The sequence below is a fragment of the Chiloscyllium plagiosum genome, unplaced genomic scaffold (assembly GCF_037043375.1).
Source record: "Chiloscyllium plagiosum isolate Xiang-an unplaced genomic scaffold, Cpla_swu_hap1 HiC_scaffold_3, whole genome shotgun sequence".
In the NCBI taxonomy this organism is placed as follows: Eukaryota; Metazoa; Chordata; class Chondrichthyes; order Orectolobiformes; family Hemiscylliidae; genus Chiloscyllium; species Chiloscyllium plagiosum.
The window spans coordinates 152,468,614-152,496,316 of NW_028270141.1; the positions used below are offsets into that span (position 1 = coordinate 152,468,614).

Below are 27,703 nucleotides of genomic sequence, written 5' to 3' on the forward strand. Positions count from 1 at the left end.
TTTAATTCTTGGATAATCCCCTCCTCAGGACAACTTGAAACCAACAACATTCACAGTGGCCAATGTTCCAGGATCCACAGGCGTCAATCAATCAGCTTCAAACACTTCGACTAATCTCCAGGTCAGCACGGGTCACAACTTTCCTATCACCAACTACCTTGCACCTGTCACCGCCATCTCCAATAGCAACGGCGCCGTCTTCAAATCAACTGGTACAGGCACTTCTGGCAGCATGGTGCAGCTCCCGAGTGGATTCACTATCATGTCAGGTGTGTGTGTGTCTGTGTGTGAGAGATATTCCGGTGAATGGAGGAAATGGGAGGACTGAGGTTGAGGGAGAAGGGAGGGAGAGGGTGGAGGGAGAGGGGAGGAGGTGCAGAAGGCTTGAGAGGGTGGAGCATCTTCAAATACAGGGAATTAAAAGCTGCTTTTCTGATTTTACGCAACATTTGCAACAGGCTGTATTGAGTGGATGGCACAAATATAAATTAACATAGGCTCACCATTACAGAGTCATGGGGCAAAAAACCTGAACATTCAAGGATATTTTACTTTTCAAAACTATAGGATAGTTTTGGGATGGAAGGTGGGATGGCATTATTGGTTAAGGATGGCATCAGCATACAGTGAGAAATAATTTTGGTTTCCGAAAATCAAGATTTCTAATCGGCTCAGTTGGAGCAAAGAAACAACAATGGAAAGAAGTCACTGATTGGCTGTGTTTTCCCGGCACCCTTACACTGTACAATAGAAAGGCACTGCCATCATCAGGTAACTCGGCGGAGAGATGTGAAGGTGTTGGAGATTGGGGGGAAGGTTTACAAGAACGGTTTCACAGGGCGGGATCATCTTCAGTTTATCTCGAGAACTGAAGCCATGACTATTCTCCTTGGGGAATAGAAGGAAAATCAGACAGGTGCTCAAAATCCTGAGGGATCTGGACATAGTATTTGGGAGAAACTGTCCCCAGTGGTGGGAGGAATAAAGAATCATTTGACTTGGTTTGAAGATAATTGGCAAAAGATGAAATGGTGATGTGGAGCTGAAAGATCTGGAATGACTAGTGAGAGAATGGTGAGAGCAGGTTCAATCGCAGCACTCAGAAAATGGATAATTACCTGAAAAGGAAGAATGTGCAGGGCTCTCTCTCAGAGAGTTGCCTGAAATGCCACATAGAGTCATATAGCATGGAAAAACCCTTCGGTCCAACTCATCTATTCTGACCACAATGCCCAATCTAAACTAGTCCCATTTGCCTGCATGGGCCCATTTCCCTTTAAACCTTTCACATCCACGTACCTGTCTAAATGTCTTTTAAATGTAATTGTGCCTGCCTCTACTACGTCCTCTAGCATCATATATGCTTCCTATATGCATCACCCTCTGTGTGAAAAGTTTGTTCCTCAGGTGGCCTCTGTTGTCACCATTCTGAGATTCTAAAAGAGAGGAACGTAAAGTAATCATGAGCATTGGAGAAAAAAGTATTGGATAAGCTAATGGGACTGAAAGCGGACAAGTTTCCTGGATCTAATGGTCTGCATCCTAGGTCTTAAAGGAAGCAACTACAGAGATAAGGAGTGCATTGGTACAAATCTGAAAATTCCTTAGATCCCGAACAACTATGAAGACAACATCACTATTCAAGAAATCAAGGTGACACAAAGTAGAAACTATAGACCAGTTAGTTCAATATCTGTTATTGGGAAATGCTCAAATCCATTATTAAGGATGTAGCAGCAAACTGTTCAGAAAATTAAGTCTATCAAATTGTATAATGTACTTTTTGAAAGACAATTCTATTTGACATTTGTTAGGGTTCTTTGAAGATGTAACAAGCTGGGTCAATAAAGGAGTGCCACTGCACGCAGTGCATTTGGATGTCCCAAAGGCATTCCAGAATACAAAATTTACAAGGTTAATACATAAGATAAGAACTTCTGGTTTTGAGGGTAGTCTATTAGAATGGAAGGAGGGCTGAATAATTAACGTGTATCAGAGAGTTAGGAGAACTGGATCATATTTAGGTTATTACTTAATGGAGTGATTTAGGTTCAGTGCCATGGTTTCAACTACTTCTAAACCAGTCCCATTTTGGTCTTTCAGCTGAGCAAATATATTGATTATCTACTGTGTTTGATCATGTTCTGATGGGACATTGATTGCTGCTGACACTGATCTGTACCTGTAAGGTTCTGCAACAAATGCTGGAGGCAATTGGGTTTTGAATGAGGTGATAGCTTGGGATTTCCCGTGATTCTAATTTCGATCATCTTCTGCCCCGTGCGTGTTTGTTAAAGAGGCTACAGTATTTCTTTAACTTGGCTGTGTCAGACTTGGCAACTGATTATTCAAACTTCAAAGTGAAGCATGCAGAGTGATCCATGCAGTGCTTCCTTTGACCACCATGTGAACACTTCTCAGACATGAGCTACCCAGAAAAGATTGGCTTTGGTATTCCTGGCTCGAAGGATTGTCCCAGCATGGTGTAGGTGCTTAACCAGCAGCTCAGTATCTGGGATTTTATCCTGCTCTCTGATCTTCAGCTTCTGAACACAGCCCAAGTGAAGGGGATTGAGCTTCTTAGCTTGCTGCTGTGTTATGTGCATTAACCTGTCTTAATGACTAGGATGGAGGGATAACTATTACAGTCAGATGTCCTAATGAGAGCAAGATGGGAAGGGAAGCTAGTTGTGAAGAGGATGTAAAGACTCAGTAAAAGGTGATAGGTAGATTAAATGAGTGGGTAAAAATTGGAAGATGGATTATAATGTGAAGTTTAATTGTCCCTCATAAGAATTGAAAAGAAGTAGAAGATTTGAATGGAGAGGGATTGCAGAACTCAGTGGTACAGAGGGTGACCTCCTGCCTGATGGATAAGTTAGTGTTTGATACAGCAAGCAAGGCAGAAGGCAGATGGAAACTTGCCTCTATTGCAAAAGGAATGGAGCATAAAGCAGGGAAATCATACTGCAACAGAACCAGGCCTTGGGATCATCTTCCCCACAGACCATAGAGCCCTCGCTATTGAATATGTTTGAGGCAGAGTTAGAGCAGGTTTTGATTGTAGAGGGGGTGAAGGCATTGGGGAGGACAGGCAACAATGTGATGTTAAGACTAGAATAAGATCAGTCACTACCACATCAAATGGCAGAGCAGGCTCAATCGGCTGAGTGGCCCACACCTGCACCTAACCCCAGAATCTTTATTCCAGAGAATATGAAGCTATAGTGTGCAAAATAGCCTTAAGTTTTAGACCCATGGTAATACTGCTGTCCCAATTAATCGTGGTCAATGTGTCATTTACATTTCCCCTCAGCCGCCCATCTGCCCTGACATGCATGCGCATGCACACACGTGCACACACACACCCTTGCCCAACAGACCATTCACCATCCCTCCCCTGGCCCAGGCCTGCCCAGACACTTCCACACTATCACCCATTGCCCTCTGTTAGCCGACCCACTGCCCTCCTCAATGTCGGCCCACATTCTCTACCTCTCTGTAAGCCTGCCTACACCCCTCCCCACATAGCTGTCCACGTGACTTAAGAAGTTACCAGGAATTACTACCATCTCAGTCATTCAGCCTATTACCCATTCCTCCCCCCCCGCCCCCCTGAATACCCAACATAACTCCAACCACCTCTCAATATTTCACTGTGCCATGATATTTTTCTGAATTAGCCACCTTTAGTCCCGTTACACCATCCTAATCCCTGTCCAGTACACAGCTTTAGCTTGCTTTGCAGAGCTCAGTGAAGCTGTTCCCACCCCTGTATCCATGCTTCTGTCCTTGCCCACCAGAGTGAGTGTGGTTCCAGTCACTCACGCAGTTTGTATATTTTCCGTCTGACAGGTACAGCACTGCAAGGCACACCAACCATCCCGATTGGTCAGCTCCAGCAACATTCCCTGGCCATCCAGGGTCAACAGGGTCAGGTGGTGACCAGTCAGTCACAACAAGGACAGCAGACGGTCTTTCGCTTCCCAGCATCTGCAGGCGGACAAATAGTCTCCATTGCAGGCGAGTGTGCTTCTCTCAGCTCAGCTCAGTAAAAGTGAATGTCTTGCTGCCGATTCTGATGCTCAGAATCCAAACAGTGTCCAGTGAGAAGAGGCAGCTAGAGCCTGTAGGAGGGAGAGATGTCACATTACTGTGAGGTTGGGAGCATTCAACCATGGCAGAGCCTGGGGTGGAGGGGATGGGCTGATGTTAGTGACCCCGGGACAGGTGGCTGGTGGAGCCTAGGATGTGACAGACGGTAGATTAGGAGCAAATATAGAGAGGTGGTGGTTGGGGGGAGGGTGAAGGCAGTTTGTCAAAGCCAGGCAGGAGAGGGAGAAATTGGGTGGGCGAGAAGTGAGCGAGTAAGAGAGAGCGTAGGTTTAGGTGGGAGAGTGCATGGGTGGGGAGGGCAAAGGAGTATGGCTAAGAAGGGCCTTTTGGATCATCTTCCATTTGTGAATCATGAAAAACTTCCCAATAATGTTTGCAGATTTCTGTCTAAAGTATCTGGGAATTCCTGAAGAGATCAGGGGTCCTGGACTCTAGGACAAGTTCAGGCAGTTTGGCGAGGCCAACTAGCCACAAGGGAGTTGTGACTCTTATCACTGAGTGGAAAGTGTGTGTCACAAACATTGTTACGAGAAGTTTCTAGATAGGATTGGACCAGATTTCCCAATGGGATTGTAGGAACTCATGGAAGAGTCCATCTGCCATAACCAGTTTGGCAGTGGAGCTAAAGCATAAAGACTCTGGGTTTGCAGCAGGATAGTTAATCTCTTATACTGACAGAATATGCCATCTTTAACATCACAAAGAATTCCGACAGAAATGATTGTGAAAAAGAAATTTGACACCAACACACCACATCCAATCGAGCAGAACTTTGAAACCAAAAGAGAAAATGCTGGAAAATCTCAGCAGGTCTGGCACCATCTGTAAGGAGAGAAAAGAGTTGACGTTTCGACAAAGGGTCAGTTAGACTCGAAACGTCAGCTCTTTTCTCTCCTCACAGATGCTGCCAGACCTGCTGAGATTTTCCAGCATTTTCTCTTTTGGTTTCAGATTCCAGCATCCGCAGTAATTTGCTTTTATCCCGAGCAGAACTTTGATTGAGGTCTGAAAGAGGTGTGAAGGAGAGAAGTTCAGAGCTTTTTGGGCTGAGACCACAGCGATGGAATGGTTCAAACAGACGATGTTCTTGGGGTCAGAATGAGATGAGCACAAACATCCTGAAGTATTGTAGGGCTCAGGGACATGACGGTTAGAGAAAGGCAGGGTCAGGGTGAGATATGAAGGGGAGAATGGGAACTGTTAGAAGGTGAACCTTGATGTGGTGAAGACACTTGTGCTCCTCTTAATGATGAGGTTGGGTGTTCTGGCCTTCCTCGCTCCTTGGAGAGCCACCAAGCGCGAGGACAGGGAGAGGTGCCAGACAATGTAGGGTCAAGAGTGGAACAAATGAACAAAGAATGTGTCCCCCAATGCTGCAGTGGTTAGGTGGACCCAGTCATAGTGCCTTGACATTTCACTGAATTCTGAATATGCACTTGTTAAGATCGAGGAGACCAAGTCTGTCTCATTAAACAAAACTGGAATAGGTTTAGTTTTTGGTCAGTAGTAACCGCCAGGATGTGGATGGTGGGGTATTTGGTGATGATGCCATTGAATGCCAGTGATCGTTAGATTGTCTTTTGTTGGAGATGGTCATTGATTGGCAGTCGTGTGGTGCGAATGTTACTCGCCACTTTTCGGCCCAAGCCAGGTACTACTCAACCCTTGTTGCGTTATGGACTGCTTCAGTATCTGTAAGTGCTGAACATTGTGCAATCATTGGTGAATGATTAGATTAGATTCTGTATAGTGTGGAAACAGGCCCTTCGGCCCAACAAGTCCACACCAATCCTCTGAAGAACAACCCACTCAGACACGTTCCCCTGCATTTAACCCTAACACTATGGGCAATTTAGCTTGACCAATTCACCTTACCTGCACATCTTTGGACTGTGGGAGGAAACCGGAGCACTCAGAGAAAACCTTCGCAGACACGGGGAGAATGTGCAAACTCCACACAGTCAGTCGCCTGAGGCGGGAATTGAACCCGGGTCTCTGACGCTGTGAGGCAGTAGTGCTAACCACTCAGCCACCATGCCGCCCCAAATATCTCCACTTCTGACCTTATGATGAAAGGAAGGTCATTGATGAAGCAGCTGAAGATGGTTGGGCCCAGGACACTACTCTGAGGAGCTCCTGCAGAGATATCTGGAACTAAGTTGTCTGACCAAAAACCACAACCATCTTCCTATGGTCAGGTATGACTCCAATCGGAGGAGAGTTCCTCCCAGTTCGCATCAACTCAAGTTTTGCGAGAGGTCCTTGCTGCCACACTCGGTCAAGTGTGATCTTGATGTCAGCGGTTGTCACACTCACCTCACCTCACCTCATCTCACCCCTGGAATTCAGCTCTTTTGTCTGTTCTTGAACCAAGGCTGTAATGGGGTCAGGAGTGGCCCTAGCCAAACCAAACTGGCTGCCACTGAGCAAGTTGCTGCTTGACATTACTGTTAACAACACCTTTCTTCATTTTATGGATGATTTAGTAATTATTCAGATGGAGTAATTAGCTGGATTTTTGTGCACAGGCTATATCTGGGCAATTTTCCACATTGTCGGTAGATGGCAGTGTTGTAACTGGACTGGGACAGCTCGCTTAGGGGAGTGGCAAGTTCTGGAGCACAAGTCTTCAGTACTATTGGTGGAGGTTGGCATTGGCAAGGAATCAGCCTCACCACATCATCGTGACAGATGTTGGACTTTTATAGTGGAGCTGAACACTTTAACACTGCACTTTGGAGTTCAATGACCCTTGACATTACAATATTGTTGCAAGGCTGCTTTGTGCACAGGGACAGGCACCCACCTCAGGCATCAGAAGTCACATGTTGATTTGCAAAGGGGACAATTACTGTGAAGTGCAACTCAGCATATAAGAGTCAGTGTGGTGATGCGGAGATTCTGGGCATGCATAAAGGATCTCACAGGCAGAGCCTTTCTCACCACCAGCCAAAACATGTCCTGGTGTTTGTTTGAAAGTTGGAGCGATGAGGCATTCTGCCAAATGACTTTGACCAGACAGGATCTGCCCTCTCCTGTTCCTAAAGGGTCTCAAGGACGTTATGTGCTGACTACTTTGGTCAAAGGTGTTTCTCTTCACAAATTTCTCCACAAAGGACAGGGGATACGGAGTGAATCGAATTGGCTGGAGGCTGGCATCTGTAATGCTGGGGACCACTGGAGGAGACAGATGATGGATCATTCACTTGGCATTTCTGGCTGAAGATTATGTTTTGCATTGATGTGCTAGCTCTTCCATCATTGAGGATGGGGTATTTGTGCAGCCTCCTCCAGCAAGTTGTTTAATCACCAACTGCCATTCACAGGTAGATGTGGCAGGAGTGGAAAACTTAGATCTGATCCATTGGTCGTAGGATCACTTGGCTGTGTCTATCGCTTGCTGCTTATGCTGTTTGGTGGCTTTACCAGATTGACACCTCATTTTGAAGTCTGTGAAGTGGTCACTGTTCCTGATTCTGTCATGTACAGAGGCCGGTAAAGATGAGATTAAGTATGTTTTTCCCTTTGGCAGGTGGTGAGGGAACCAACAAAAGACCCAGTCCGGCAGCTATGTTCTTTGGGACCTGACCAGCTCTATCAGTCGTGCTGCTGCTGAGCCGCTCTTGGTGGTAAACATTGAAATCCCCCACCCAGAGTACATTCTGCACCCTTTCTACCACCAGTATTTTCTTCAAAGTGTTCAACGTGAAGGAGAGCTGATTCATTAGCTGAGAGAGAGCACTGTGTGGAAACCAGCAGGAGGCTTCCTTACCTATGTTTAACTTAAGGGCGGTACACTGGCTCAGCGGTTAGCACTGCTGCTTCACAGCGGGTTCGATTCCAGCATTGGGCAGCTGTCTATGTGGAGTTGGCATATTCTTCCTGTGTCTGCATGGGTTTCTTCCCACAGTCCAAAGATGTTCAGGTTAGGTGTATTGGCCACGGTAAATTGCACATAATGTTCGGAGATGTGTAGGCTTGGTGCATTAGCCGGGGAAATGTAGAATAGTAGGGTAGGGGAATTGTTCTGGGTGGGATGCTCTTCGGAGGGTAGGTGTGGACTTGTTGGGCCAGATGGCCTATTTCCACACTATAGAGATCCTATGGTTCTTCTGTGACTGATGCCATGACTTCTTAATGTTGAGGACTCCCAGGGCAATTCTTTTCTGACTACATACCACTGTGCCACCTCCTCTGTTTAGTATGTCTTTCCCATGGGACAGGACATATCCAGGGATGGTGACGGTGGTATCAGTCATACTCACAGAACCGTACATTGCAGAGAATGTTAGGGTGTTGCTTGAAAAGTCTGAGACAGCTTCCCATTAGTCTGAGATGTTGGGAAGGAGGGCTTTATTGGATCGACAGGACTGGACTAACTAACATTCTCCCCGAGACTCCCCTGGAATGACTGACGCTCTCCCCCAGACTCCCCTGGAATGACTGGCTCTCCCCGAGATTCCCCTGGAATGACTGACGCTCTCCCCGAGACTCCCCTGGAATGACTGACGCTCTCCCCGAGACTCCCCTGGAATGACTGATGGCTCTCCCCGAGATTCCCCTGGAATGACTGATGGCTCTCCCCGAGACTCCCCTGGAATGACTGACGCTCTCCCCGAGACTCCCCTGGAATGACTGACGCTCTCCCCGAGACTCCGCTGGAATGACTGACCACTTCCTGGCATTCAACAAAAACATCTGGTGTCCATTCTTATCACACTCAAGCCAAGGGTCAGTAGATATGCAATTCAGCTTTTCTTTCAATGACCAGGAATCTTGCTTCTGCAGTTGAGTTCTGGATGTGCCAGTTTGAACATGACCCGATACTTTGTAAATAACTGTTAGTTTCTGTCTCTGACCCAAAATTGTTGTTAATTTGACTGGAAGCAAAATGTTGGAAATCTAAAATAAAAAACAAAAATTGCTGGATAAACTCAGCAGGTGCATCAGCATTGTGGACAGAGAGAAATAGGTAACTTGTCTCGCCCATCATGATTCGTCATAAGAATGTTTGAAACCTTTGAGAGAAACAGAATTAAGGCTTCAAACGTTCCGAAGAAGGATCATGATGGACGAGACAAGTTGATCTGTTTCACTCACCATAGATGCTGCCAGATTTTACAGCGCCTTCAGTTTTATTCCATCGTTCATTTGTATGAGATTAGTGATGAACTGTGAGCACCATTTCAGGCATAATAAGTCTCAATGACGACTTTGTTTAGTACTGGTCCATGCAATAAACCTTTGTGTGACAATCCAGGAACGTGATATGGGGGTTCTGTCTTATCAGCTTTTGATTGGAAAGGTCTGTGGTCACTTTGCATCATGTGATCGCTTGCAATCATATTTGAAAAAGATTCCATTTAATGTTCAAAGCAAGAAACTACAGCATTTAAAACTATTTATGATGTCTATTTATGTTGTATGGCTATAACGGAATTGGAAAAACTGATCGCTCTGGAAGCACCCCTGTAAGCACTGCAGTCTCAGAGAGCTCCCTGTAAACACTGAGACTGTTGGACAACCCTATAAATACTGATGAACACTTGGGGACCCTCTGCAAATCTTGACATACTCCACGCTGTGACCCCCTGTAAATACTGACACACTCCTGGAAACACCCTGTAAATACTGACACACTCCTGGGGACGCCCTGTAAATACTGACACACTCCTGGGGACGCCCTGTAAATACTGACACACTCCTGGAAACACCCTGTAAATACTGACACGCCTGGACACACCCTATAAATACTGACACGCTACTGGTGACACCCTGTAAATACTGACGCGCTCCTGAGAACACCCTGTAAATACTGACCTGCTGGTGACGCCCTGTAAATACTGACACGCTACTGGTGACACCCTGTAAATACTGACGCGCTCCTGGGAACACCCTGTAAATACTGACCTGCTGGTGACGCCCTGTAAATAATGACACGCTCCTGATGACGCCCTGTAAATACTGACACGCTCCTGATGACGCCCTGTAAATACTGACACGCTCCTGGTGACGCCCTCTAAATACTGACACGCTCCTGGGGACGCCCCGTAAATACTGACAGACCCCTGGTGACGACCTGTAAGACAGACACCTGGTGACGCTTGTAAATACTTACACACTCCTGGAGACGACCCGTAAATACAGACATGCTCCTGGACACACGCTGTCAATATTGACGCGCTCCTGGTGACGCCCTGTAAACGCTGACGCACTCTTGGTGACGCCCTGTAAATACTGATGCACTCCTGGTGACACCCTGTAAATGCTGACGCACTCCTTGTGACGCCCCATAAATGCTGACACACTCCTGGTGACGCCCCTTAAATACTGACGCACTCCTGGTGACGCCCTGTAAATACTGACGTACTCCTGGTGACGCCCCGTAAATACTGGCACACTCCTGGGCACGCCCCGTAAATACTGGCACACTCCTGGGCACGCCCCGTAAATACTGGCACACTCCTGGGCACGCCCTCTAAATACTGACATACTCCTGGGCACGCCCTCTAAATACTGACACACTCCTGGTGACGCCCTCTAAATACTGACACACTCCTGGGGACGCCCCATAAATACTGACAGACCCCTGGTGACGACCTGTAAGACAGACTCCTGGTGACGCTTGTAAATACTTACACACTCCTGGTGACGACCCGTAAATACAGACATGCTCCTGGACCCACACTAAATATTGATGTGCTCCTGGTGACACCCTGTAAATGCTGACGCACTCCTGGTGATGCCCTGTAAATACTGACGCACTCCTGGGCCTGCCCTGTAAATACTGGCACATTCCTGGGCACGCCTAGTAAATACTGACACACCCCTGGTGACGACCTGTAAGATAGACCCCTGGTGACGCTTGTAAATACTTACGCACTCCTGGTGACGACCCGTAAATACTGACACACTCCTGATGACGCCCTGTAAATACTGACACACTCTTGGAAACGATCTGTAAATACTTACACACTCCTGGTGACGCCCTGTAAATACTGACACACTCCTGGTGACGACCCGTAAATACAGACATACTCCTGGACCCACACTGTAAATATTGATGTGCTCCTGGTGACACCCTGTAAATGCTGATGCACTCCTGGTGACGCCCTGTAAATACTAACACACTCCTGGGCCTGCCCTGTAAATACTGGCACATTCCTGGGCACGCCTAGTAAATACTGACACACCCCTGGTGACGACCTGTAAGATAGACCCCTGGTGACGCTTGTAAATACTTACGCACTCCTGGTGATGACCCGTAAATACTGACACACTCCTGGTGACGCCCTGTAAATACTGACACACTCTTGGAAACGATCTGTAAATACTGACACACTCCTGGAAATACCATGTAAATACTGATACACCCCTGGTCACGCCCAGTAAGTACTGATACACCCCCTGGGCACGCCCAGTAAGTACTGATACACCCCTGGGCACGCCCAGTAAGTACTGATACACCCCTGGGCACGCCCAGTAAATACTGACACACCCCTGGGCACGCCCAGTAAATACTGACACACCCCTGGGCACGCCCAGTAAATACTGACACACCGCTGGGCACGCCCAGTAAATACTGACACACCCCTGGGCACGCCCAGTAAATACTGACACACCCCTGGGCACGCCCAGTAAATACTGACACACCCCTGGGCACGCCCAGTAAATACTGACACACCCCTGGGCACGCCCAGTAAATACTGACACACCCCTGGGCACGCCCAGTAAATACTGACACACCCCTGGGCACGCCCAGTAAATACTGACACACCCCTGGGCACGCCCAGTAAATACTGACACACTCCTGGGCACGCCCAGTAAATACTGACACACTCCTGGGCACGCCCTGTAAATACTGACACACCCCTGGTGACGACCTGTAAATACTGACACACCCCTGGTGACGACCTGTAAATACTTACACCCTCCTGGTGACGACCCGTAAATACTGACACAATCCTCAACACACCCTGTAAATACTGACACGCTCTTGGTGACGCCCTGGAAATACTGACACGCTACTGGACTCACTCTGGAAATTCTGACAAGCTCCTGGTCACCCCCTATAAATACTGACACACTCCTGGACACACCCTGTAAATACTGACACACGTTTGGTTATACCCTGTAAATACTGACACACTCCTGGTGATGCCCTGTAAATACTGACACACTCCTGGAGACGCCCTTTAAATATTTACACTCCTGGTGACAACCCATAAATACTGACACATTCCTGGTGACGCCCCGCAGATACTGACACGCTCCTGGTGATACCCTGTAAATGCTGACACGCTCCTGGACACACCCCGTAATGCTGACACGCTCCTGGTGACGCCCCTGGAAATGCTGACATACTCCTGGTGACGCCCTGGAAATGCTGACACGCTCCTGGTGACGCCCTGGAAATGCTGACACGCTCCTGGTGACGCCCTGGAAATGCTGACACGCTCCTGGTGACGCCCTGGAAATACTGACACGCTCCTGGTGACACCCTGTAAATACTGACACGCTCTTGGTGACGCCCTGGAAATACTGACACGCTACTGGACTCACTCTGGAAATTCTGACAAGCTCCTGGTCACCCCCTATAAATACTGACACACTCCTGGACACACCCTGTAAATACTGACACACGTTTGGTTATACCCTGTAAATACTGACACACTCCTGGTGATGCCCTGTAAATACTGACACACTCCTGGAGACGCCCTTTAAATATTTACACTCCTGGTGACAACCCATAAATACTGACACATTCCTGGTGACGCCCCGCAGATACTGACACGCTCCTGGTGATACCCTGTAAATGCTGACACGCTCCTGGACACACCCCGTAATGCTGACACGCTCCTGGTGACGCCCCTGGAAATGCTGACATACTCCTGGTGACGCCCTGGAAATGCTGACACGCTCCTGGTGACGCCCTGGAAATGCTGACACGCTCCTGGTGACGCCCTGGAAATGCTGACACGCTCCTGGTGACGCCCTGGAAATACTGACACGCTCCTGGTGACACCCTGGAAATACTGACACGCTCCTGGTGACGCCTGGAAATACTGACACGCTCCTGGACTCACTCTGGAAATTCTGACAGGTTCCTGGTGACCCCCTATAAATACTGACACACTCCTGGACACACCCCGTAAATACTGACACGCGTCTGGTGACGCCCTGTAAATACTGACACACTCCTGCTGACAACCCGTAAATACTGACACATTCTTGGAAACAATCTGTAAATATTGACACACTCCTGGTGATGCCCCGCAAATATTGATACGCTCCTGGGAACACCCTATAAATACAGACATGCTCGTGGGAACACCCTGTAAATACTGACACGCCCCTGGTGACGCCCTGTAAATACTGACACACTCCTGGAAACACCCTGTAAATACAGTGCCAGAGACCCGGGTTCAATTCCCGCCTCAGGCGACCGACTGTGTGGAGTTTGCACGTTCTCCCCGTGTCTGCGTGGGTTTCCTCTGGGTGCTCCGGTTTCCTCCCACAGTCCAAAGATGTGCATGTCAGGTGAATTGGCCATGCTAAATTGCCCGTAGTGTTAGGTAAGGGGTAAATGTAGGGGTATGGGTGGGTTGCGCTTCGGCTGGTCGGTGTGGACTTGTTGGGCCGAAGGGCCTGTTTCCACACTGTAAGTAATCTAATCTCATCTACTGACACACTTCTGGAAACACCCTGTAAATACTGACACACTCCTGGACACACCCTGTAAATACTTACACACTCCTGCTGACGCTCCGTAAATACTGACACAGTCCTGGAAGCACCCCGCAAATACTGTTACATTCCTGGAAAGTCCCCGTAAATAGTGACACACTCCTGGTGACACCCTGTAAATGCTGACATGCTCCTGGTGACGGCCTGTAAATGCTGACACGCTCCTGGACACACCCCGTAAATATTGACACACTCCTGGTGACGCCCTGGAAATATTGACACACTCCTGGTGACGCCGTGGAAATACTGACACACTCCTGGACTCACTTTGGAAATTCTGACGGGCTCCTGGTGACCCCCTATAAATACTGACACACACTCCGTAAATACTGACACATGTATGGTGACGCCCTGTAAATACTGACACACTCCTGGACACACCCCGTAAATACTGACACGCGTCTGGTGACGTCCTGTAAATACTGACACACTCTTGGAAACAATCTGTAAATACTGACACACTCCTGGGAACACCCTGTAAATACTGACACACTCCTGGACACACCCCGTAAATACTGACACGCGTCTGGTGACGTCCTGTAAATACTGACACACTCTTGGAAACAATCTGTAAATACTGACACACTCCTGGAAACTCCCTGTAAATACTGACACACTCCTGGTGACGCCCCGTAAATACTGACACACACCTGGAAACATCCCGCAAATACTGACACACTTTGGAAAGTCCCCGTAAATAGTGACACACTCCTGGTGATGTCCCAGAAATACTGACACACTCCTTGAAAGACCCTGTAAGTACTGACACACTCGTGGAAACACACCGTAAATACTGACACACGCCTGGTGACGCTCTGTAAATACTGACGCTCTAGGAACACCCCGTAAATGCTGACGCACTCCTTGTGACGCCTGTAAATACTGACGCTCCAGGGAACTGCCTGTAAGTACTGACACACTCCTGTAAACACCCTGTAAATACTGACACACTCCTGGTGATGCCCCATGAATACAGACACGCTCCTGGAAACACCCAGTAAATACTGATGCGCTCCAGGGAACATCCAGTAGGTACTGAGACTCCTGGTGCTGCCCCATAAATACAGAGATGCTCCTGGAAACACCCAGTAAATACTGACACTCTTCGTGACACCCCATAAATACTGACACACTCCAGGTGATGCCCCATAAATCATGACAATCGCCTGCTGATGCCCTGTAAGTAATGGCATGCCCCCGGAGACGCCCTGTAAATACGGACACACTCCTGGAAACACCCTATCAATACTGACACCCTCCAGGGAACACCCTTTATTCTGACACACTGCTGAAAACACCCTGTAAACACTGACACGCTCCAGGGAACACAACGTATACTGACACACTCCTGGTGAAGCCCCATAAATACTGATACGCTCCTGGTGATGCCCTGTAAATACTGACACGCCCCTGGACACACCCTGTAAATACTGACACACTCCTGGTGATGCCCACTAAATACTGACACACTCCTGGTGATGCCCAATAACCTGGTGGCGCCCTGTAAATATTGACACACACCTGGTGACGCCCCATAAATACTGACACACTCCTAGTGACCAACCGTAAATACTGATACACTCTGGAAACATTCTGTAAATACTGACACACAAATGCTGACATGCTCCAGGTGACACCCTGTAAATGCTGACACACTCCTGGTGACGCCCTGTAAATACTGACATGCTCCTGGTGACGCCTTGTAAATACTGACATGCTCCTGGTGACGCCCTGTAAATACTGACATGCTCCTGGTGACGCCCTGTAAATACTGACATGCTCCTGGTGATGCCCTGTAAATACTGACACGTTCCTGGGAACACCGTGTAAATACTGACACAATCCTGGTGATGCCCTGTAAATAGTGACATACTCCTGGACACACCCTGTAAATGCTGACATGCTCCTGGACGCACTGTAAATACTTACACGCTCCTGGGGCATGCCCTGTAAATATTGACACACTCTTGGTGACGCCACATAAATACGCACACGCTCCTGGTGAAGCCCCGTAAATACTGACACGCTCCTGGTGACACCCTGTAAATGCCGACACGCTCCTGGTGACACCCTAAATACTGACACACTCCTGGGCATGCCCTGTAAATACTGACGCACTCCTGGTGACGCCCTGTAAATACTGACACACCCCTGGTAACGCCCTGTAAAAACTGACACACCTGGAAACACCCTGTAAATACTGGCGCACTCCTGGAAATACCCTGTAAATACTGACACACTCCTCAACACACCCTGTAAATACTGACACACTCCTGGTAACGCCCTGTAAAAACTGACACACCTGGAAACACCCTGTAAATACTGGCGCACTCCTGGAAATACCCTGTAAATACTGACACACTCCTCAACACACCCTGTAAATACTGACACTCCTGGTGACGCTCTGTAAATACTGACACACTCCTGATGATACCCTGTAAGTACTGACACACTCCTGGTGATGCCCAGTAAATACTGACACACTCCTGGAAATACCCTGTAAATACTGGCACACTCCTGGTGACGGCCTGTAAATACTGGCACACTCCTGGTGACGGCCTGTAAATACTGGCACACTCCTGGTGACGGCCTGTAAATACTGGCACACTCCTGGTGACGGCCTGTAAATACTGGCACACTCCTGATGATACCCTGTAAATACTGACACACTCCTGGTGATGCCCTGTAAATACTGACACACTCCTGGTGATGCCCTGTAAATACTGACACACTCCTGGTGATGCCCAGTAAATACTGACACACTCCTGGAAATACCCTGTAAATACTGGCACACTCCTGGTGACGCCCTGTAAATACTGACACACTCCTGATGATACCCTGTAAATACTGACACACTCCTGGTGATGCCCAGTAAATACTGACACACTCCTGGTGACGCCCTGTAAATACTGGCACACTCCTGGTGACGCCCTGTAAATACTGACACACTCCTGATGATACCCTGTAAATACTGACACACTCCTGGTGATGCCCTGTAAACACTGACACACTCCTGGAAACACCCCGTCAATACTGATACTCTCCAGGGAACACCCCTTATTCTGACACACTCCTGGTGATGCTCCGTAAATACTGACATCCTCCTGGACACACCCTGTAAATACTGACACAATCCTGGTGATGCCCTGTAAATAGTGACATACTCCTGGACACACCCTGTAAATGCTGACACGCTCCTGGACGCACTGTAAATACTTACACGCTCCTGGGGCATGCCCTGTAAATATTGACACACACTTGGTGACGCCACATAAATACGCACACGCTCCTGGTGAAGCCCCGTAAATACTGACACGTTCCTGGTGACACCCTGTAAATGCCGACACCCTCCTGGTGACACCCTAAATACTGACACACTCCTGGGCATGCCCTGTAAATACTGACGCACTCCTGGTGACGCCCTGTAAATACTGACACACTCCTGGTAACGCCCTGTAAAAACTGACACACCTGGAAACACCCTGTAAATACTGGCGCACTCCTGGAAATACCCTGTAAATACTGACACACTCCTCAACACACCCTGTAAATACTGACACACTCCTGGTGACGGCCTGTAAATACTGGCACACTCCTGGTGACGGCCTGTAAATACTGGCACACTCCTGATGATACCCTGTAAATACTGACACACTCCTGGTGATGCCCTGTAAATACTGACACACTCCTGGTGATGCCCAGTAAATACTGACACACTCCTGGAAATACCCTGTAAATACTGGCACACTCCTGGTGACGCCCTGTAAATACTGACACACTCCTGATGATACCCTGTAAATACTGACACACTCCTGGTGATGCCCTGTAAATACTGACACACTCCTGGAAACACCCCGTCAATACTGATACTCTCCAGGGAACACCCCTTATTCTGACACACTCCTGGTGATGCTCCGTAAATACTGACATGCTCCTGGACACACCCTGTAAATACTGACACACTTCTGGTGATGCCCAATAAATATTGACACGCTCCTGGAAACAAACTGTAAATACTTACGCATTCCAGGTGACGCCCTGTAAATACTGACACACTCCTGGAAACACCCTGGAAATACTGACACATGCCTGGAAACACCCTGGAAATACTGGCACTTCTGGAAAGACCCTGTAAATAGTGACACACTCCTGGTGACATCCCATAAATACTGACACACTCCAGGAAACATCCCGTAAATACTGACACGCCCCGGTGATGCCCTGTAAATACTGACACACTCCTGGTGATGCGCTGTGAATACTGACATGCTCCTGGACTCACCCTGTAAATACTGACATACTCCTGGAAAGACCCTGTAAATACTGACACACACCTGGATAGACCCTGTAAATACTGACACCCTCCTGGTGATGCCCTGTAAATACTGACAAACTGCTCGACACACCTTGTAAATACTGATACACTCCTGGTGATGTCACATAATACAGACACTCCAGGTGATGCCCTGTAAATACTGACACGCTCCTGGTGATGCCCTGTAAATACTGACACGCTCCTGGTGATGCCCTGTAAATACTGACACGCTCCTGGTGATGCCCTGTAAATACTGACACGCTCCTGGACTCGCCCTGTAAATACTGACATGCTCCTCGACATGCCCTGTAAATACTGACACACTCCTGGTGACGCCCTATAAATATTGACACACAACCTAGTGATGCCCTGTAAATACTGACCTGCTCCTGGAAACACCCTGTAAATACTGACACACTCCTGGTAACTTCCCATAAATACTGACACACTCCTGGTAACTTCCCATAAATACTGACACACTCCTGGTGAGACCCTGTAAATACTGACACACTTCTGGAACGACCCTGTAAATACTGACGCTCCTGGAAACACCTGTAAATACTGACACACTGCTGGAAGCACCCTGTAAGTACTGACACACACCTGGTGACGCCCCATAAATACTGACACACTGCTGGAAACACCCCGTAAATACTGACACCCTCCTGGAGAGACCTTGTAAATATTGACATACTCCTGGAAACATCCTGTAAATACTGACACACTCCTGGAAACACCCTGTTAATACTGACACTCGCCTGCTGATGCCCTGTAAATAATGGCATGCGCCCGGTGACAGTCCATAACTACTGACGCAATCCTGAAAACACTCTGTGAATACTGACATGCTCCAGGAAACACCCCGTAAATACTGACACACTCCTGGTGATGCTCCATAAATACTGACACATTCCTGGAAACACCCTGTAAATACTGACACACTCCTGGTGATACCCTGTACATACTGACACACTCCTGAAAAGATTCTGTAAATACTGCCACACTCCTGAAAAGACCCTGCAAATACTGACACACTCCTGGTGATGCTCCATAAATACTGACACATTCCTGGAAACACCCTGTAAATACTGACACACTCCTGGTGACACCCCGTACATACTGACACACTCCTGAAAAGATTCTGTAAATACTGCCACACTCCTGAAAAGACCCTGCAAATACTGGCACGCTCCTGGAAATACCCTGTAAGTATTGACACTCCTGGTGATAACCCGTAAATACTGACACACTCCTGGTCACGCCCTGCAAATACTGACACGCTCCTGGGAACACCCTGTAAATACTGACATGCTCCTGGGACCACCCTGTAAATACTGACATGCGCCTGGGAATACCCCATAAATACAGTCACACTCCTGGTGACGCCCTGTAAATTCTGACACACTCCTGCTGACGCCCTGTAAATTCTGACACACTCCTGCTGACGCCCTGTAAATTCTGACACACTCCCGGAAACACCCTGTAAATATTGACACACTCCTGAAAAGATTCTGTAAATACTGCCACACTCCTGAAAAGACCCTGCAAATACTGGCACACTCCCGGAAACACCCTGTAAATATTGACACACTCCCGGAAACACCCTGTAAGTACTGACACACTCCTGGTGAAGTCCTGTAAATACAGACACACTTTTGGAGACAACCCGTAAATACTGACATGCTCCTGGGAACACCCTGTAAATACTGACTTGCACCTGGGAATACCCCATAAATACAGACACACTCCTGGTGACGCCCTGTAAATTCTGACACACTCCTGGTGACCTTGTAAGAGGATCTCCATGTACAGCGTATCATCCGCCGTCCCGCATCTCTTCCACTTCCCGCTCCTCCGCCCTTGAGCCCCGCCCCTCCAACCGCCACCAGGACAGAACCCCACTGGTCCTCACCTACCACCCCACCAATCTCCATGTACAGTGCATCATCCGCTGTCATTTCCGCCACCTCCAAACGGACCCCACCACCAAGGATATATTTACCTCCCCTCCCCTATCAGCATTCCGTAAAGACCACTCCTTCCATGACTCCCTCGTCAGATCCACACCCCCCACCAACCCAACCTCCACTCCCGGCACCTTCCCCTGCAACCGCAGGAGGTGCAAGACTTGCGCCCATACCTCCCTCCAAGGCCCCAAAGGAAACTTCCATATCTGCCACAAATTCACCTGTACCTCCACACACATCATCTATCGCATCCTCTGCACCCGATGTGGCCTCCTCTATATTGGGGAGACAGGCCGCCTACTTGCGGAGCGTTTCAGAGAACACCTCTGGGACACCTGGACCAACCAACCCAATCACCCCGTGGCTCAACACTTCAACTCCCCCTCCCACTCCACCAAGGATATGCAGGTCTTTGGACTCCTCCATCACCAGACCGCAACAACACGACGGTTGGAGAAAGAGCGCCTCATCTTCCGCCTAGGAACCCTCCAACCACAAGGGATGAACTTGGATTTCACCAGTTTCCTCATTTCCCCTCCCCCCACCTTGTCTCAGTCAAATCCATCGAACTCAGCACTGCCTTCCTAACCTGCAATCTTCTTCCTGACCTCTCCGCTCCCACCCCAGTCTGACCTATCACCCTCACCTTGACCTCTTTCCACCTATCGCATTTCCAACGCCCCTCCCCCAAGTCCCTCCTCCCTACCTTTTATCTTAGCCTGCTAGACACACTTTCCTCATTCCTGAAGAAGAGCTTATGCCCGAAACGTCGATTCTCCTGTTCCCTGGAATGCTGCCTGACCTGCTGCGCTGTTCCAGCAACACATTTTCACCACTCCTGGTGAAGCCCTGTCAATACTCTCACACTCCTGGTGACAACCTGTAAATACTGACACACTCCTGGTGACAACCTGTAAATACTGACACACTCCTGGTGACAACCCGTAAATACTGACACGAACCTGGGAACACCCTGTAAATACTGACATGCGCCTGGGAACAGCCCGTAAATACTGACACACTCCTGGTGACGCCCCTTAAATACTGACACACTCCTGGGAACACCCTGTAACTACTGACACACTCCTGGAAACAACCTGTAAATACTGACATACTCCTGGTGACGCCCTGTAAATGCTGAGACACCCTGAAAATGCTGACACACTGCTGGAAACACCCTGTAAATACTGACACAATGCTGAAAACAATCTGTACATACTGACACACTCCTGGTGACGCCCTGTAAATGCTGATACACTCCTGGTGATGCGCTATAAATGCTGACATACTGCTGGAAACAGCCCGTAAATACTGACACACTCCTGGACTCACCCTGTAAATACTGACACACTCCTGGACTCACCCTGTAAATACTGACACACTCCTGGAAACACCCTGTAAATACTGACACACTCCTGGAAACACCCTGTAAATACTGACACACTCCTGGAAACACCCTGTAAATACTGACACGCTCCTGGTGACAACCTGTAAATACTGACGCACACCTGGTGACATCCTGTAAATGTTGACACGCTCCTGGAAGTACCCCGTAAATACTGACACATTCCTGGAAACACCCCATAAATACTGATAGACTCATGGAAACTCCCTAGAAATACTGACACACGCCTAGAAACAACCTCTAAATACTAACACACGCCTAGAGGTACCCTGTAAATACTGACGCACTCCTGGTGACGCCCTGTAACTACTGACACACTCATGGTGACATCCTGCAAATGCTGACACGCTCCTGGAAACACCCCGTAATTGCTGACACACTCCTGGTGACGCCCCATAAATACTGACACACTGCTGGAAACACCCCATAAATACTGACACACTCCTGGTGACGCCCTGTAAATACTGACACACTCCTGGTGACGCCCTGTAAATACTGACACACTCCTGGACTTCACCCTGTAAATACTGACACACGCCTGGAAACACCCTGGAAATACTGACACACGCCTAGAAACACCCTGGAAATACTGACACGCCTAGAAACACCCTGGAAATACTGACACACGCCTGGAAACACCCTGGAAATACTGACACACTCCTGGTGACGCCCTGTAAATACTGAAACGCTCCTGGAAACAACCTGTAAATACTGACACATTCCTGGTGACATCCTGTAAATGCTGACACTGCTGAAAACACCCTGTAAATATTGACACACACCTGGTGACGCCCTGTAAATACGGACACACTCCTAGAAATGCCCCGTAAATACTGACACACTCCTGGTGACGCTCCATAAATACTGACATACCCCTGGTGATGCCCTGTAAATACTGACACGCTCCTGATGATGCCCTGTAAATACTGACACACTCCTGGAAACAACCTGTAAATGCTGACAAACTTCTGGAAACACCCCGTAAATACTGACACATTCCTGGAAACACCCCATAAATACTGACAGACTCATGGAAACACCCTGGAAATACTGACACACGCCTGGAAATACCCTGGAAATACTGACACACGCCTGGAAACACCCTGTAAATACTGGCACCCGCCTAGAAACACCCTGGAAATACTGACACTCGCCTGGAAACACCCTGGAAATACTAACGCCTGGAAACACCTTGGAAATACTGACACACTCCTGGAAACACCCTGTAAATACTGACACACTCCTGGTGACGCCCTGTAAATACTGAAACGCCCCTGGAAACAACCCGTAAATACTGACACACTCCTGGTGACGCCCTGTAAATATTGACACACTCCTGGAAACACCCTGTAAGTACTGACACACTCCTGGTGAAGCCCGTAAATACTGACACGCTCCTGGGAACACCCTGTAAATACTGACATGCGCCTGGGAACACCCTATAAATACGGACACACTCCTGGAAACAACCTGTAATTACTGACATACTCCTGGTGAGGCCCTGTAAATGCTGACACACTGCTGGACACACTCCATAAATGCTGACACACTGCTGGAAACACTCCATAAATACTGACACACTCCTGGTGACGCCCTGTAAATACGGACACACTCCTGGAAATGCCCCGTAAATACTGACACACCCCTGGAGACGCTCCATAAATACTGACACGCCCCTGGTGATGCCCTGTAAATACTGACACGTCCCTGGTGATGCTCTGTAAATACTGACATGTGCCTGGGAACACCCTATAAATACGGACACACTCCTGGAAACAACCTGTAAATACTGACATACTCCTGGTGATGCCCTGTAAATGCTGACACACTGCTGGACACACTCCATAAATGCTGACACACTGCTGGAAACACCCTGTAAATACTGACACACTGCTGGAAACACTCCATAAATACTGACACACACCTGGTGACGCTCTGTAAATACGGACACACTCCTGGAAATGCCCCGTAAATACTGACACACCCCTGGTGACGCTCCATAAATACTGACACGCCCCTGGTGATGCCCTGTAAATACTGACACACTCCTGGAAACACCCTGTAAATACTGACACACTCCTGGAAACACCCTGTAAATACTGACACATCCTGGAAACACCCCATAAATACTGACAGACTCATGGAAACTCCCTGTAAATAGTGACACACGCCTGGAAACACCCTGGAAATACTGACACGCCTGGAAACACCCTGGAAATACTGACACACTCTTGGTGACGCCCTGTAAATACTGAAACGCTCCTGGAAACAACCTGTAAATACTGACACATTCCTGGTGACATCCTGTAAATGCTGACACACTCCTGGAAACACCCTGTAAATTCTGACACACTCCTGGTGACTTCCCATAAATACTGGCACACTGCTGGTGAAGCCCTTTAAATACTGACACACTCCTCGACACACCCTGTAAATACTGACACACTCCTGGAAACACTGAAATACGCCTGGAAACACCCTGGGAATACTGACACACGCCTGGAAACACCCTGGAAATACTGACACACGCCTGAAAACACCCTGTAAATACTGACACACCCCTGGTGATGCCCTGTAAGTACTGACACGCTCCTGGAAACAACCTATAAATACTGACACACTCCTGGTGACGCCTTGTAAAGTAGTGACACGCTCCTGGAAAGACTTTGTAAATACTGACACATTCCTGGAAAAACCTTGTAATTACTGATCGACGCCTGGAAACATCGGTAAATACTGACACACCCCTGGTGATGTCCTGTAAATACTGACACGCTCCTGGTGATGCCCTGTAAGTACTGACACGCTCCTGGAAACAACCTGTAAATACTGACACACACCTGGTGACATCCTGTAAATGCTGACACACTGCTGGAAACACCCTGTAAATACTGACACACTCCTGGTGACACCCTGTAAATACTGACACACTCCTCGACACACCCTGTAAATACTGACACACTCCTGGAAACACCCTGTAAATACTGACACACTCCTGGTGACGTTCCATAAATACTGACACACTCCTGGAAAGACTGTAAATACTGACACACGCCCTGAAAGACCCTGTAAATACTGACACACTCCTCGAAACACTCCCTAAATACTGACACACGCCTGGAAACACCCTGGAAATACTGACACACGCCTGAAAACACCCTGTAAATACTGACACACCCCTGGTGATGCCCTGTAAGTACTGACACGCTCCTGGAAACAACCTATAAATACTGACACACTCCTGGTGACGCCTTGTAAAGTAGTGACACGCTCCTGGAAAGACTTTGTAAATACTGACACATTCCTGGAAAAACCTTGTAATTACTGATCGACGCCTGGAAACATCGGTAAATACTGACACACCCCTGGTGATGTCCTGTAAATACTGACACGCTCCTGGTGATGCCCTGTAAGTACTGACACGCTCCTGGAAACAACCTGTAAATACTGACACACACCTGGTGACATCCTGTAAATGCTGACACACTGCTGGAAACACGCTGTAAATACTGACACACTCCTGGTGACACCCTGTAAATACTGACACACTCCTCGACACACCCTGTAAATACTGACACACTCCTGGAAACACCCTGTAAATACTGACACACTCCTGGTGACGTTCCATAAATACTGACACACTCCTGGAAAGACTGTAAATACTGACACACGCCCTGAAAGACCCTGTAAATACTGACACACTCCTCGAAACACTCCCTAAATACTGACACACTGCTGGAAACACACTGTAAATACTCACACACTCCTGGAAAGACTCTGTAAATACTGACAATCTCCTGGAAAGTCCCCGTAAATAGTGAAACACTCCTGGTGACGTCCCATAAATACTGACAGACTCCTGGAAACACGCCGTAAATACTGACGCCCCTGGAAACAAACTAAATACTGACACGCTCCTGGTGATGCCCTGTAAATACTGACACGACCCTGTAAATACTGACACATTCCTGGTGACGCCCCGTATATACTGACACACTCCTGGAAACACCCCATAAATACTGACACACTCCTGGTGACGCCCTGTAAATGCTGACACACTGCTGGAAACATCGTGTAAATACTGACACAATCCTGGTGACGCTCCAGAAATACTGATACAGTTCTGGTGTCGCCCCGTCAATACTGATACACTCCTGGTGACGCCCTGTAAATGCTGACACACTGCTGGAAACATCCTGTAAATACTGACACACTGCTGGAAACACCCCATAAATACTGACACACACCTGGTGACACCCTGTAAATACTGGCACGCTCCTGGACTCACCCTGTAAATACTGACACACTCCTGGAAACACCCTGTAAAAACTGACACACTCCTGGAAACAACCCCTAAATACTTACACACTCCTGGAAAGACTCTGTAAATACTGACACACTCCTGGAAAGTGCCCGTAAATAGTGACACACTCCTGGTGACATCCCATAAATACTGACACACTCCTGGAAACACCCTGTAAATACTGACACGCACCTGGTGATGCCCTGTAAATACTGACGCGCTCCTGGTAACAACCTAAATACTGACACGCTCCTGGTGATGCCCTGTAAATACTGACACTCTCCTGAAAAGACCTTGTAAATACTGACACACTCCTGGAAACATCCCATAAATACTGACACACTCCTGGAAACACACCGTAAATGCTGACACACTCCTGGAAAGTCCCTGTAAATACTGACACACTCCTGGTAGCGTCCCATAAATACTGACACACTCCTGGAAACACCGCGTAAATACTGACGCCTTCCTGGAAACAAACTAAATACTGACACGCTCCTGGTGATGCCCTGTAAATACTGACACTCTCCTGAAAAGACCTTGTAAATACTGACACACTCCTGGAAACACCCCATAAATACTGACACACTCCTGGAAACACACCGTAAATGCTGACACACTCCTGGAAAGACTCTGCAAATACTGACACACTCCTGGAAAGTGCCTGTAAATACTAACACACTCCTGGTGACGTCCCATAAATAGTGACAAACTCCTGGAAACACCCCGTAAATACTGACACGCCCCTGGTGATGCCCTGTAAATACTGACGCGCTCCTGGTAACAACCTAAATACTGACACGATCCTGGTGATGCTCTGTAAATACTGACACTCTCCTGGAAAGACCTTGTAAATACTGACACACTCCAGGAAAGACCCTGTAAATACTGACACACTCCTGGTGACGCCCCGTATATACTGACACACCCCTGGAAACACCCCATAAATACTGACACACTCCTGGAAACAGCCCGTAGATACTGACACACTCCTGGAAAGACCCTGTAAATACTGACACACTCCTGGTGATGCCCCGTAAATACTGACGCGCTCCTGGTAACAACCTAAATACTGACACGATCCTGGTGATGCTCTGTAAATACTGACACTCTCCTGGAAAGACCTTGTAAATACTGACACACTCCAGGAAAGACCTTGTAAATACTGACACACTCCTGGTGACGCCCCGTATATACTGACACACCCCTGGAAACACCCCATAAATACTGACACACTCCTGGAAACAGCCCGTAGATACTGACACACTCCTGGAAAGACCCTGTAAATACTGACACACTCCTGGTGATGCCCCGTAAATACTGACACAGTCCTGGGAACACCCCTTAAATACTGACACGCTCCAGGACTCACCCTGTAAATACTGACACACTCCTCGACGCACCCTGTAAATACTGACACACTCCTGGAAACACCCCCTAAATACTTACACACTCCTGGAAAGACTCTGTAAATATTGACACGCCCCTGGTGATGCCCTGTAAATACTGACGCACTCCTGGAAAGACCTTGTAAATACTGACACACTCCTGGAAAGACCCTGTAAATACTGACACACTCCTGGTAACGCCCCATATATACTGACACACCCCTGGAAACACCCCATAAATATTGACACACCCCTGGAAACACCCCATAAATACTGACACACTCCTGCAAACAGCCCGTAAATACTGACACACTCCTGGAAAGACCCTGTAAATACTGACACACTCATGGTGATGCCCCGTAGATACTGACACAGTCCTGGGAACACCCCTTAAAGTGCCCGTAAATAGTGACACACTTCTGGTGATGCCCTGTAAATACTCACACACTCCTGGTGACGCCC

General features: G+C 48.2%; 1 protein-coding gene across 5 annotated transcripts in view; it reads left to right on the plus strand.

The window, feature by feature from the left end:
* The window catches only part of LOC122548552 (serum response factor-like), a 132,843-nt gene that overhangs the window by 56,566 nt on the left and 48,574 nt on the right, over positions 1–27,703 (plus strand). For 4 of the 5 annotated variants that reach the window (XM_087984463.1, XM_087984466.1, XM_087984469.1 and 1 more), the window contains exons 3-4: positions 29–269; positions 3,856–4,023. In XM_087984463.1, the coding sequence (XP_087840589.1) occupies positions 29–269; positions 3,856–4,023 (409 nt within the window). The remainder of the gene's footprint in view (positions 1–28; positions 270–3,855; positions 4,024–27,703) is intronic. The other variant, XM_087984467.1, reaches the window with a different exon arrangement.